The sequence below is a fragment of the Lycorma delicatula genome, chromosome 1 (genome assembly GCF_047948215.1).
Source record: "Lycorma delicatula isolate Av1 chromosome 1, ASM4794821v1, whole genome shotgun sequence".
NCBI lineage: Eukaryota > Metazoa > Arthropoda > Insecta > Hemiptera > Fulgoridae > Lycorma > Lycorma delicatula.
Window position 1 is genome coordinate 288,088,008 of NC_134455.1, and position 15,410 is coordinate 288,103,417.

At 29.4% G+C, this 15,410-nt stretch overlaps 1 protein-coding gene across 4 annotated transcripts in view; it reads left to right on the top strand.

Annotated features, from left to right (window-relative positions):
• The window catches only part of LOC142332628 (autophagy-related protein 16-1-like), a 129,836-nt gene that overhangs the window by 76,282 nt on the left and 38,144 nt on the right, over nt 1-15,410 (top strand). For all 4 annotated transcript variants that reach the window (XM_075379187.1, XM_075379209.1, XM_075379198.1 and 1 more), the window contains one exon: nt 11,074-11,179. In XM_075379187.1, the coding sequence (XP_075235302.1) occupies nt 11,074-11,179 (106 nt within the window). The remainder of the gene's footprint in view (nt 1-11,073; nt 11,180-15,410) is intronic.

Genomic DNA, 15,410 nt, shown 5'->3' on the forward strand with positions numbered 1-15,410 from the left:
AAGATTTCAAGAATACTGTTTTAATGAAAGTTCTTTAAGTTATTGAAAACTGAAAGTTGACAACATTGTTCTTTTCAGAAACAAAATTTGAATCAAAGTTATTTTACAGCTGTTCAAAAATTAACTTATTATTAATCATAACTAATCTCTTATCTGCGATTTGTGTAGTATAAGTGCGCTTTTTATGATTTATATTGTCACGTATTGAGAGGTTGACAATTGAAAATGTTTATATAATTACGATATATTGATTTAAAAACATAAGTAAAATAACGCAAATCAATAGTAATGATGACAATAGTAATAATAATAATAATAATAATAATATTTCAGTTATTTATTTTCAAATAAATAATTGAAATATACAGATCTTGCTTTTAAAATTAAAGAAATGTTGAATCAAAAAGAACTCTATATAATCCCAATAATTATATCTGCGGAGGGAATAATTCCATCTACTTTGCACAACAGTCTTGAAAAACTGAAGATCCAGTTGAAGTTCCACGCGCTAATGCAAAGGAGCATGATAATTGACACCTGCCATGTTGCCTGGAAGGCGCTTAGTCAACAATAGCAAACCTAATCTTGTTGGTATGAATTACTCCAAGTTTAAGGAATGTCCGGCAAAAGTAAAAGCTGTGAAAGTGTGCGATAATAGTAATAATAATAATAAGCGACAATATTAAACAACTCACAATAATAAGTAGATTAATGGCAATAATAAATGATGGCAACAAATAATGATCATAGTAAACACAACCATAACAACAACAACAATAATAATAATAATAATAATAATAATAATAATAATAATAATAATAACAGTAATAGTGATTACATACAAAACAGAATTTAAAGTAATCATCAGGATTTATTCACAGGTAGATAAATAATGAAAACCAGAATTCAGCTCCATTGACAGAAGACGTTATCGTGACCGCTAGTCTTAACACTTTTAACCACCAGTCTTGTATTAACAACAATAGTACAGTAGTTAAGACAAGTATAAAGTTCTTTCACTGCAAATGCCTTTGCTGATCACAAATAAAACTACCTAACTGTTTATGAATGAAATTTAGTACATTATCTCTTTTTTCATTTATAGTATTGCAGTAACTCACCGAACCATTTTTTGTTTTCGACTACTGTCCACAGTGGAATTACTTGTGTCACTTTAATTGTGTCGAATTCACACAATAACTGCTCTATTGTAGCACTCTCACAGACATCATAATGTCTAGCTTAGATTGATTTCACAGAACTCATGTCAACTGGTCTTCCCTGGAGTATCTTTACCTGCCGGACCGGATCCAACTCGAACTGTGAGAATGATCGATCGAGCCCTTTTGTTCCCATGAAATTCCTACCCTGATCTGGTAACTCTTCTCACGAACAACATTTGTGTTTAGGTGTATCAGGGGCAGTATTGCAAAAGACGATTATTAAATGGACCTGTTACCTTTACCAAAAGGGTTCCTTTTTACCGCTTTCTGGATTCTTCAATTATTATATTTTCTACTACTTCTTAATTGGTAGGAATCCGTTACTCAGGTCCGCTCTACTGGTTTTGTTACAGTATGTATGTATAAAGTATTTGTGTTTTATTAAAAATATGAGGTGCCATTCAGATTTTCAAATTAGGAATATACAAATATTGTTTTCATTTATGTTTTATTAATGGAAATAGCTAGGCTGCAAAATGTGAATTTGATCAAAGATTTCCAAATAGAAGAATACCTATTAACGTAAAATTTTCCTTAGTTTTCAATAACTTATGAACTAATGGGTCTTTTCCAATAGTTGCTTGTTCCATTAAATATTCCTGTAGAACAACTGATATTTAAACAAGAAGACATCATTTAAATGATACAGTACTGTATCATTTAAACTCAGCACTCATCTAATTTCAAATCGAACAGGTATATCTCGTAGTACAGTGTCAAGAACACTAAAGAAAGAGCATTTTTATCCTTATAGTTTGCAAATCGTTCATAATTTTCAACCAGGTGATAGTGAAGTAAGATTAAATTTTTGTCAATAGGTACAAGAAAATTGAAATATTGCTCATTACATTTTATTCTGTGATGTATCTGTTTTTACAAGAAATGGAATACAAAATTTGAAGATTAGTTGCAGGTGGTCAACTGAAAAAAAGAATGCAATTAAAGAGTCAGATTTTCAAATCCGATTTTCGATAATGCATGGTGTGGTATAATTGGCTACCAGTTCATTGAACCATTTATTTTTCAAAATCGCATTTGGGCTATTGTGTACAAAGATTTTTTACAAAATCAGTTGCCAGTTCTGCTAGAAGATGTACCTCTTGAAAAAAGGCAGCAAATATTATTCCAACATGACAGTGCACCAACTCATTATTCACAATACATTAAACAGCATTTAAACTTAAGTTTTCTGGGCAGATGAATTGGTTGAGATGGGCAAATTAACTGGCCTCCCAGGTTCCCATGATTTAAATTCCTTCGACTATTTCTTTTGGGGTCATTTAAAGAAACTTGTTTACATAGAAGTCAATTCCAAAGAAGAATTATGAACCGATTTTAAATGCTTTTGAATATCTTAAGTATGATCATGATACTATTTGTAAAGCTTCCTTTGACGTTATCCATTGCACTAGATTTTGCATAAACTATCAAGGAGATCACCTGAACAGTATCTATAAGGTATGAAAATTAAATTAAAAAAATAAAACAAAATTAAATACAGTAATTTTTTTGTGTAAGTCATTTCATTTATTTTTTGTTCTTTTTCTTCTTCAGTAAAATATGATTTTTATTGGACTTATTTATAACCACTATTTTGAGAATTAAATTCTCTACAAGTTTTGTTAATAAATTTTATAAATTTATTAGCCATTTAACAAAGTTATTATATTCCAAACCTGAAAAAAGGTTTTCAGACAATAAATTTTTCAGTTTTACTTCAGATATCATGAAGACTGCTGGAGATACAGTTCTGGAACCTACTTTATTCAATTTTTCAGGTCAAAAACCATAGCGAACCCTTTTGCCCCTTAATTAACATCCTAAAAATTTCAGTATGATCTCATTTCACTGGGGGAGCTGAATCCTGGGCGAAATCTTTCGCTAACTGTAACTCGCTAATGAAGTGTTTTCAGACCTATGTTTAATGAAATCTTTTCATTATTTTGGTGAATGGAGTACACAGGAGTACAGGAATATACTTGTGAAGTATATCATTTAACTCATGTGACACTTTGTATGTGTATATGTGAAAGTGAAGAAAAAACTGAAACAGATTGCCACATGTGTCTGTTGTTTATTTTACGACTCTGTTGGTACTGAAATGAATTTGTTTTGTGTTGTGTGTATATTTATTTCCTCCTTCAATAAGCATGTATGTCTTCTTATGGTGAAGGCTATGAGAGTTGACAATCAAGTGTCATTGTCACTTGATTGACAAAATAATTTATGTTTTAAGATCATGGATGCAAATTTGTGAAGTTGACCCTAGAACTTCAGGAGATCAAAGGTGAGTGAGTTGATATTTACCCATTTTAGAATGTAAAGTTTATTGTTAAAATATTGTTACTATCACAACTGCCTTGAACATACTTGAGGTTAATCAGAGTGGAAGTTTAGGATGCAATGATGTTATATGCTTATTCACTGCTCTTGAAGGTCTGTAAACCTAGTGTACAATTAGTATGCCTTGACTAGAATAAGAGTAAAGATTTTTAATCTGTCTGTTAAAAAATAGTTGCATAATTATGGTTTACAATAGGATTATTATTATTATTATATTTTATATTTAATATATATTTATTGTAGTTATGTGGTTGTTATGTACATAATAACCGATTGGCTGTAATGTTTATCTGTATCGCTTAACTGACCTGTTGTAGAAGTAGTAATTATTATTATACAAGTTGTTCTGACCAATTTAAAGCATAGTTTTAAATAACTTTAATTATGAACAGTAGACGGAATCTGATTATTATTATTTTTTTTTTAATGAGTGTGAAAGCATGCGTTTTATTTAGTTCAGCTTTAATATTAATTTGCTAATAGTGCAGGGTGATTTTTAAATTGTTGACTGTTAGGAAATTAAGTCTGGCACTTTAATGCAGAAGAGACTAAATGAAAAACATTTCTTTAGATGTTTATAAATGTTTTTAACAGGCACACTTAGTAATTTTTGTGTTAACTTTTTTTATGACATATATATGTATATATATTTATATTCAAAGATGATTTGTACTATATTTTTTTTCTTTAACTTCTTTATCTTGGAATGATAGTGTATTTTGTATGTGCCTAATATTTTATCATTTGTGATAGTGCTGAGCATTGTTTCTGAGGATTAAATTAACTATGATTGGTGAGAGACACCTGCACTTGGAAACTGTAGCTCTGCATAGGAAAAGATACACAAAGTTTAGTAACAGCAAATATTTTTTACAGTCATATTTATTGGGTGATATAGATTAAAAATTCAAATGTGTTATGTTCTGGAATAAATTAGAGGTAGGCTAAATATATTGATTTATATCAATTTCAAATTAATGATTGTGTTAATGTATCATAAGTTATTTAATAAACAAAAAACAGGATCTCTGAAAGGATAAATTAAAAAATATTAAAAACAAGGAAAGAAATTGTTTTACATAATGATCTTTTGTTATAAAATGATGTGACAAAAGGTTGTTCTAATTTTGGTTATCTGCATGCATTTACATACACAGAAAAAGTGTGTTTTGAAGTAGTTCATTTGCACTGATTTTAAAAGCTATTGATAATTAATAATTAGTAAGTGATTTGTTCTGTAGTAAAAGAGAAATGCTGTATAAATTTATAGATCAGGAATATGCCAACTTTCATTTCATCTATGGTTTTTTGTAATGGCCATGCGACACAAGCTGTAGAAGATCATAGGAGATTTTCCAATTGAAATATTCCTAACTGGCAAGTATTTGCAGATACTCACTGGCACCTAAGGGAAATTGGAACATTTAATGTAAATCTGAATGGAAAACAAATGTGAATGAGCAGATTATTACATATGATTAAGTGAAGTCAAACTATTAGTACTTATAGATTACCTGCACATTTGATATGGCAGACATTACACAATGAAGGTTTCTGTCTTTATAATCCTCAATCAGTTTAATGTCTTGAAGAAGGTGATAACAATCTGCGGTTGAATTATTGTCAGTGGTTATTACAAAACAACGTGCTTCCATTGCTGATATATTATTTGCAGATGAAGCAACATTTACAAGAGATGGAATAAACAATACACGAAACAAACAATCCTTATGAAACCATTGAAACTAATTTCCAGCACTGTTTTTCATTAAATGTCTGGTGTGGGATAGTAGGTAATGTTCTTATTGGATCTCACATTTTTAATGGTAGACTCACAGATAATGGTTACCTGAACTTGCTTCAAAATGAGTTGTCAATATTTTTAGAGGATGTTCCACTTAGTACAAGAACTGATATGTATTTCCAACACAATGGTACACCAGCCCATTTTTGTGGTACTGTTATTCATTATCTGAAAGAAACATTTCCTTACTGCTGTATTGGTTGAAACGGACCTCAACTACGGCCAGCTAGATCACCTGATACCAATCTCTTGGATTTCTTTTTGTAGAGATATATGAAAGGTTTAGTGAATACACAAAAAAATCATAAAATGCAAATAAACCTTTTCAAAGATTCACCTGTGTCATTGAAGAAATCAAAAACAACCCAAGAATGCTAGAAAATGCTATCTTATCTGTAACTCGCCATGCTGAAATGTATGTTTTAGGTTGGTGGCAGAAATTTTGATCGCTGATGTAATATAAGAATAACTTATGGTATTTTATTTGGTTTTAGAAGTTAATTTGTTTTTACTATTTTTTCCAATAATAGAAGGCTGTTGGTTGTAATCTAAAATTGTAATTCAGGAGTTTTCATATTGGTACATATTGTTCTTCGTTAAAGAATACATTATTTTGTTGACTATGTTTATTTTTTATTGACTTTATTTACATCAATTTTCTCAGAATTGTATTCTCTAATTTAACCAATAAGTTGTATCTGTTTATTGGTAATTCAACAAAGTTATTTTATGTCAAAGCTAAAAAACTGGTTTTTAGCTCAATTTTTTGTTTATTACACCCTATTTCATAGAAAGTAATGGTGACATAGTTCTAGGACTCATATTTAAAACTTTTTCAGATTAAAAACCATAAGAAACAACTAAATTTGCCCTTTAATTTACCTTCCCAGAATTTCAGTAGGGCTTCATTCCAGTGGCGGAGCAAAAATCAGGAAGAAATATTGTAGTAATTGTAACTTGCTAACAAGGCGTTTTTGAACCCATGTTTGTAAGAACTTTTTTTATTATTTTAATAAAAGAAATACGCCTATGAAGTTTGCTGAATTCTCGCAGGACACCTGTATATACACCACATTGTATCACCACATTTAAAATGTATCTTTACATAACTGACTTGCTGAATTTCATATTACTGCTATGAAAGTAATTTTTTTTATAATGCTTTCATAGTGTGCACTATTTTTATTTTGTCAGAAGCAGTAGAAATGTGATCTTTATTTTATAAAATATTAAATATTATATGGTTAAAATACAGAAAAAGCAATAATGGCCCTTTCAGTCAGGTTCAACTGAACTTTTTATATTCTATAAAAGATTGTGAATTATCTTTGTTTCTGAAGAAGTAGTGCACACCATAAAAATGATTTTACAAGAAATGTTAAAAAACTCATCATTATAAAAATATTTTTTTAAATTTGTTTATCTGTTATATGTTATACAAAACAGAAAAAAATATTCATTGGCAACTATATATGATTATTAATTAATTTAATATTTTGCAGATTTAGTTTAATGAAGGTTATTAATAATGATAAAATTACGCAGTTTGTATCAGAAAATGCATATGTATAAAACCATTATTTTGTATTTATTATTTCCAATCCTGTATTCTAAAAGTTACTTTGAGATAAAACTGATGGTAATTAATTACACTAGTCAACAAAAAAAAATTTTTTGTGTACCTGGAATCGAACGTGGTGATTTTAACTAATCTTCAGGTGCTGAATTCAAAAGTGTTATCAGAATTTGTGTCTATTATTATTTATTTATCACAATTTAGACATACAACTTATTTTCCAGAAATGCATAATCATTGTGAAATTGATATTTAAAAATATATATATATATATATATATATATATATATATATATTAATTTATTATTTTTTATGTGTATTTATTTAAAATTTGTTTAAATCAAGTAAATTTTTATTTATTCAAACACAGATATTTTGAAATACATTAATACAATTTTAAAATAATAGTCTCTAAAATTTTAAATAATTGGAAATCTCTTCAAAATAACAGTTTTTAAAAACTGTTAAATATCTTTGGAATTGACTTACCTTTAATTTCTAAAATATGTTGCTAAGCTTTTTCCCTTGTATGGTGTTTGACCAGTTTCTCTAAACAAACACAAACAATAGTCACCTATCATTCCAGGATCTTATTTTCCTTGATACAGATGCTCATGGTCAGAATTATCTTATGGAAACTGTTTCCTTGCTCATCACTGACATAACCCAAATTTTCATAAGTCTAGTCTCTTATTAATGACATCCTACATCCTCCATTTGTAGTTCCTCCATCCATTTGTAGTTTTCTAACAGCTTATTAACCAAAATTCATAATCTTCATCTTTCCTGTTGCCTAAAAAAAAACCACCGTCTTTGAAGGACTTACGTGCAGCTAGTTCACATTCTGTAAGTTTATCGTCAAAAGTGGAGTCCTTAAGCTGATTATTGTTTTTCGAACTGATAAATATAACCTCCTTCAGCTTACCATCACTCAATTTAGGAAAACTTATTTTTAAATGGTTAAATAAATCCTGGTCCATCTTGACTAGTGCCTTTATAAAGTTTTTCAAGAGTCGGAGTTTATATGAAGTGGCCGCAGTATGATTTTATCGCTCACGATTAATGATAAATGGTTTAAATTTTTTTCACCAGCCATAAATTTCTGCTGCAATGGCCAGTTCTTGACTTGGTAATGATGTTTTGTAACACAACTACCCCAAAGACAAACAAAACAACAATATTTTGTAAACCCACCTTGTAAACCAACAAGTAACACAACTTTCAACTTTCACTGTATGAGCTAATGGAATTGATGTTTGTTACCATTATGGAATAAAACTGATTTTATACTAACTTCAGAAGAGTCAATAAAAAGATGGCATTCTTTAAAGCCGTTTCCAAGACGGCTTGGAATATGCTGAATTCCAAGCTCTTTCATCAGGCCATCAACATCAGTACATACATACAATGAATTTTTCATAGGAAATAAGTTGAAAGACTTTTATTTCATCTTCTAAACATAGTAACTTTTGTTTTTTCCACTAAAATATTTAACTGTTGTAGCCCAGACCCCCAGAAGTTCAGCTTGCTGCTTTGATAACTTTAAATTGGAACTAAATCATCAAGTTTATATTGTTGAATTAAAAGTAGAGATTTCTCATGAGATATAGGAAGAAATTCTTCATCATCATCTACAGTATCTGCTTCATTTCCAGATTGTTCTTCTAGCAATGTCGGATTAGATGGTGGTACAGGTACAGGTAACTTCTCTCTGTGTGGTACCGGCTTTAGAGATGAGTATATATCTGCATTTTTATGAACTTTCTATTTTTGAATGGAAATTCAGAGATATTTGCATACTAAAGTAGCAGTCAGTGAAGTCGTCCTTTGGTCATGCCAAACCATCGGTACAGCAAATGGCATGGCTAATCGTTTGCCCTTCAACCATTCAGTTAGGGTTACAAGTAAGGGTTGCAAATAATATGAGGCACCCAGATTGTATGTTGATCCTCGAGTGGCACAACCAAAATTAAATTTATAAGCTGTTTTTATCAATTCAGAAATAGTCTTTCTTTGAGATTTAGGTGTAAATTTACCAGACATAAGGAAAATTATCTTGGTGTTTTGGACATGCACAAACTTTTACAGAAGTCATGTTGTAGCAAATAAAAACAAAAAAAAAGTCACTTTTATATTATAATGAGTTGATGAAAATATAGCAAAACACTACTAATAATTCTGTGATACACAATGGTATCATGGTATAGACAAATGAAGCTAGATTGAATAAGATTTTAAGCTCTGCAGTAGGCAACAACATGTCTCTATGATGTCATCATTCAGACATGTTTTTACCTGTCTACTTCTCATAATATGATGTATATATTTCTTTTTTCTTTTTTAAGCATGTATGCATATTGTTTAAAAGTAAAAATACAGAAACTGCTTAATTGTAACCAGTAGTTGATCAAAATGAGTTTATTATAAAAAACTTTACAAATTTACAATTTACATCAAACGTTTACATTGTAGCACAATTTCAATAGCATATTTGAAATCAGCACCCGAATTACAGTGAGAAAAATTGTGTAACATGTTATATACAAATTTTGTGTTTACTTGTATTATAATATTTTATAAATGAAAAATTATAAAATTTTTTGTATACTGTGCAATTTTCTTTTTTTCTTTTCTCTGAACAATTGAAGGAAGAATTATTTTTCGTTTTAGGTAGATTTCATAAGAAAGCTACCTATTGTAATGGGTACCATGATTCGACTTCTGGAAAATTTTGGCATATCTTTGCGTTTCGCATCCCACAGACCCCAAAACCACCATCAGTTCAAAATTTTATATGTATAAATTATATATATATATATGTCGTATATATTTCACTTTCTTGTAAACACGATAACTGCTGTAATTTTGTGACTATCACTTTCAAATTGATACATAAAATATAATGACCCAAAATCTTGGTCAAGTTCGTTAATGGGCAAAATTGGACCATGGGGGTGAAAATGGGAGGGTCTTTTTCGAAAAAACAAAATATCACTATAACTTTCTTATTATGTAAAATATCAAATTCATTTAAAGTCCTTACTATTCTTTGGATAAGGGCCTAAAACTTATCTAAGTAAAGTTTTTTTATATCACCAACCATTGGCCCAGGGGGTGGAAAAAATGAGATTTTGAAGACAAAAAAAAATCATACCTCCCTTAATAGGCACATTATCAAATTGGTTTAAAGAGGTTGTTAGTCCTCTAAACATTACCTAAAACATTTGTTTGTAGCATATTTTAATATGACCATCCCTTACGGCAAGAAATGACCAAAATGTTGTTGGAATTGTAAGAAGATGGGGCATGTTGTATACTAAACACATGAAACTTTTTTCACATGCAACCATTGTCGTATTGAGTAAATTTGAAGTTTTTCTTAACTTTACAGTGGAAATCTTTTTTATCTGCTACTTAGCACCTGTGAAATCTACCTCCACCTTTCGATGTACCGAAAGGGATTTTTTTCGTATTAATTCTGAAAGTGTTGTGTTCATAATTAATGATTGAGTTACAGTAATAAAAAGCTTCAAATGTTAGAAACTTGAAAAAATGTTGTTTGCATATATAGTAGTAATCTTACTAGATGAATAATCAAATTTTCTCTGAGTTGCACCATTAGTAAAAACAATCAGTTATTGATATTTTCTATTACTAACTTTAGCTAATTTCACCTCCAGATAAAGGTAGATTGTAAGATTAATCAAATTATTATTAGAATTTGTGAAGAAATGTTTAAAACTCATGGAATGTTTTAATCTTAAACTGCAACTACCTGTTAAAAATAGCACCTGGAAATTTATTTTATTTTTAACAGGAATTTTTTATCCAAATATTTTCTTGTGAACCTTATATCTTAAATTATTATATATCTCATTTTTGTAGGATTTATATATTTTTTATTCAAGTCAGTGTTAAAGCTACTCAGAACTAAAAACAAGTATTTATGAGTGCACCCTAACTTTTTACAAACTTTGGCCTTGTGCCTAATTTATAGTCATTCTCAATTCAGGTTTTGAGAAAACGTTTCCTTTTAAAAATGTACAGTAAAATAGAATTAGAGGGAGTTAGGTTTTATTAATAGTTAATATCATTTACACTTATTCATAATTATCCATCTGTTTCAGGATGCTCATGATGGAGAAGTAAATGCAGTTAGGTGGAGTCCTATAGATAGAATTGTTGCAACAGGTGGTGCTGATCGTAAACTCAAGTTGTGGGATGTTTCTAAAGGTATGTATGCATGTTGTTTTGGGGAAAATAATTTTGTTTTCTTTGAGTGAAAGTTTGTTTATATGATAAATTTTTATAAAAATTTACTGGATCATAATTTTATTTTTTTCTTAAATGTTATTGTTTTTCTTAAAATAAAAATTGTATTTAATTACTTTTATGTTGCATTTTCTTTATTTTTCTTTGGCTTACATTTTTAATTTCTCAGCAAACAACCAAAGGAAAGTATCCATCAGTCAAAATATTAATTTTCTCCTGGATTATATTTTCTATACTTTTAAGTTATCTAAATTTGGATTTACTAAAATGTTGGTTACATCATTTTGTGTTTGCACGTATATTTTTTTTGGCATCTATTTGTCTGTGTTTCAAGTTTTAGGTTGAGTTTAATATACAGTAATTATATTTATTCGTATCTTGTGTTTTAGGGGATTAATTTCATTAAAAAAGAAGGTGAGGTGTATTTTATTGAGGTAGCCCATATTTTGAATTACATTTAATGAAAAGTGTAATCAAAGATGTTTATCATTAACTTTGCAAAAAACAATTAAAAATTATAAAATTGAAAAATGTTTGAAAATTTAAAAAAAAACAAGTTGAAACAAGCATGCTTCCTCTAAAAACCGAGAGCTTTTACTGTTTCAACCTAAGACTTGAAATTTGTTTTTCTGAAAATGAACCATTTTATATAAGGTGTTGCAGCAGCTCATCGACCCTACTTGGAGAATGTTTTGATGAAATAGCGTAAAAAAAATATTTTTTTTTTTAACAATCATTCTCTGCCCTAAAAACTGAGAGTTTTTACTGTTTCAACTTTAGATTTGAGATTTGTTTTTCTGTAAATGAACCATTTTATATAAGATGTTACAGCACCTCATCTGACCCTGTATGGAATATCTTGATCAAATTGCTTAAAAAATATTTTTTTAGGTTAAAATTTTATCAAATTTCACCATGAGTCAAATTCCACTTTTCCATTTTTTTTTTTTTTGTATATTGTAATGCTAAAAATAAAATTTAACTCATTTCAGAAGTGGGTTTACATTTTAGCAGTGTCAAATTTGGCAGTGTTGTTTTGTGACCTGTTTTCAAGCATATTGGATCTTATCTAGTATTAGACCTTTGCCTCAGATTTTTAAATATTCTTCTATCAAAAAAATAATTTAAAATATAATATATACAACTGAGAAATAATTATTTTTTACACATTCATCAGCATACTGTGTTAGATAAGTTTATAAAAGCCAAATCTTTTCTCAAACTGTAGTATTACACTTTGTATGTTTTCATGGTTTACTTTCAAAAACCTATGAAATCATGTGTTTATTTAAACACATGATTTCATAGGTTTTGATAATTTTTTGGCATAGCATTTGTGTCATGGTGACATTCTATTTATTACCACCAACAAGCTAATATGGCAAAAATACTGGTAATAAGCTTGATTCCTAGATGTATAAACACATAAGCTATTATTTGTGATCACAGCTTTATTTTGTAGGTATGAAAGAATAATGATTATCACTTTTGCTCTTTTATAACTAATGTTAACTGCTGCGAATAAAATTTTCTAGTCATTAAAAAACAGCAAAGGAAGACAAAAATTAGAATACATGAAACAAAAAATTTAGGTTGCCTAAACTTCTAGTATGAAACACTTTACATATCTCTTATGTTTAGAGATTGGCTCAAAATAGAAATGAGTCCAGAAATGTCCAAATGACTGAAGACCAATAGCAACTAAAATAGTCATTTTTCTATCTGAATGAAAGCATTGATACAAAGGCAGTGATTCATGACAGAAAGCCGAATATTATTCTGTTGCTTTGTGTGGTTGTTTGCAATCTTCTTATCACGGTGACAATCTTTCTTATGTTTTAGGAGTTTTGAATTTAAATTACAAGACGTAGTCACTACAGACCAAGAGGTAAAAAAGGTTTTAGACATAATAATGTAAAAAAGGCAGACTCTCTGCCTTTTCTCTGAGTGTAATCAAGTTCACTAATTATCAGTTTCAGAAGTGTGTAATGTAAATCTTTTGTGTAGATTTGGGATGATGATGTGCATTTGATACAATGATGATTCCTTAACAGTCAGTACAATTAAGAAAATAGTTGAAACTGCTTCACTTATCTATCTACCAAGAATACCTGTTACAGGATGCTTGTTGTTCTTGAAAATGGCTTTGTAATTTTCAGAAGTAGCTCATATCTAATGCCTGGTCGTTAATAACTGTTGCAGTAATGCCACGTAATAGATCAATTATTGTCAGAGAATACCTTTATTCACTGGTAGTTGTTGACATGTGTAAATTGAAGAGTCTGATTGTAATGGAAATATTTTTGCTTATGAAAATGAAATGTATGTAAATCAGGAAAAGTTAGATTATGATTTTTTTATTGACTTATAACACAGTACAGATTAATTTTTTCTAAGAATAATGTTTTCTCATTATACTACAGTGTACATTAATCTGTACCCAGCTGCTAGTATTCAGCTTTTACTAATCAGACTGCTTTACTTTCCTTTCTGTTAGTCATCTGTGTTATTAAACTTTCGTTTAATTTTTTTTATACAACTTTTTAAAGTATATTAGAAACAAATAATTATTTTTTTAAATTAAACTTTTAAAACTTAATTAACTGTTTTTAGATTTTATTAACTAGAAATTTTATTGTTAATAGAAATAATTAAAGTACCATTAAATTAAATTCATTCTAGAATAAATTTAAAAAGCTCAATTATATGTTAAATGTTGGGTTTTGAAATGTATTCAATCGGTTATTTGAATAATTACTCAGTCATTTTTATTGTAACACGCAATTTAAGTTTTAATATTAATTCATTACTTGTATTTATTTATTACTGAGTTTCTTGAGCCCAAAATTCATTTACAGAGCTGACATACAGTTCAGTGGAGTACAGATAATTATGTGTTGAGGATTGTCTGAAAAGTTTTGACTCAACATAAAGATGCCAGCATTCATCAACGAAAGTTAGGGAATATATTCCCGCATACGTTGAAAGTTATACTCACTAAAATTTCAGCCATTTTGGATGCTGAGTTGTTTGAAAATTGTTTGAGTAAGTTATTGTGAGTGTGTTTGTGAAAATGGAAAAAATTGAATATCGTGCTGTGATTAAGTACTTGCATTTAAAAGGCAATATGCCTATACAAATTAAAACAGAGTTGGATGCTGTTTACAGGGCCTCTGTCATATAATTTGCTACCATGAAAAGATGAACAGCTGAATTTAAACATGGTCATACCAGCTTGGTTGATGATGAGCGTTTGGGCCAAAAACTGCAACCACCACCATTATCATCGAAAAAGTTCACCAAATAATACTGGACAACTGACGAATTAAGATTAGAGGGATAGCAGAGGCTATGGGCATATCGAAAGAATGTGTTTGTCATACACTAACTGAAGAATTGGATATGCATAAGCTATCCGCACATTGGGTGCTGTGTGTGCTCACATTGGAATAAAAATGCATTTGAATGAACATTTCCAAGGCCCTGCTGGACCAGTTTAAGGAAAACGAGTCAGATTTTTTACGTCATTTCATAACCGTAGATGAAATGTGGGTCCACCACTACACTTCTGAGATGAAACAACAGTCAAAACAGTGAACAGCAAAGGGTGAGCCTACTCTGAAAAAGGTGAAGATGGTTCCATCGGCCGGGAAGGTAATGGCGACTGTTTTTTGGGATAATGGAATTTTTTTTATCGATTATCTTCATCGGACGAGGAGGTTATTGCATACGTAAACACCTATTTTGCGAAGAAAGACGTCGGCTAGTATTTGGAAGAGTTAAAGAGGTTAGAGTATCGCTGGAAAAAGTTTATCAACTTGAAAGGAGACTTTGTTGAAAATAAAATTATATTTCATAGAAAAAATATGTCTTTCTATGTTAGGCTCAAAACTTTTCAGACAACCCTCGTACAGTCACAGCCAGTTTCATAAAAAAAAAATAAAATAAATAAAAAATAAAACAGAAATCAACTATGTCATCAATCACATATCCTTTTTATAAATATGCTTCTTCTAAGATTTTTAACAACTTTTCAGATCTGATTTGAGAAAATATTTTTTCTGGTAATTTACTTTCGTCCTCAGTCTTGGAGGGTTATATGGTATTTATTTATTTATATTTATATTAATTTGCAATATAACTTGCACATATAATTTTTCCACAAGGAAAAATGTTTCAAACTATGTATATA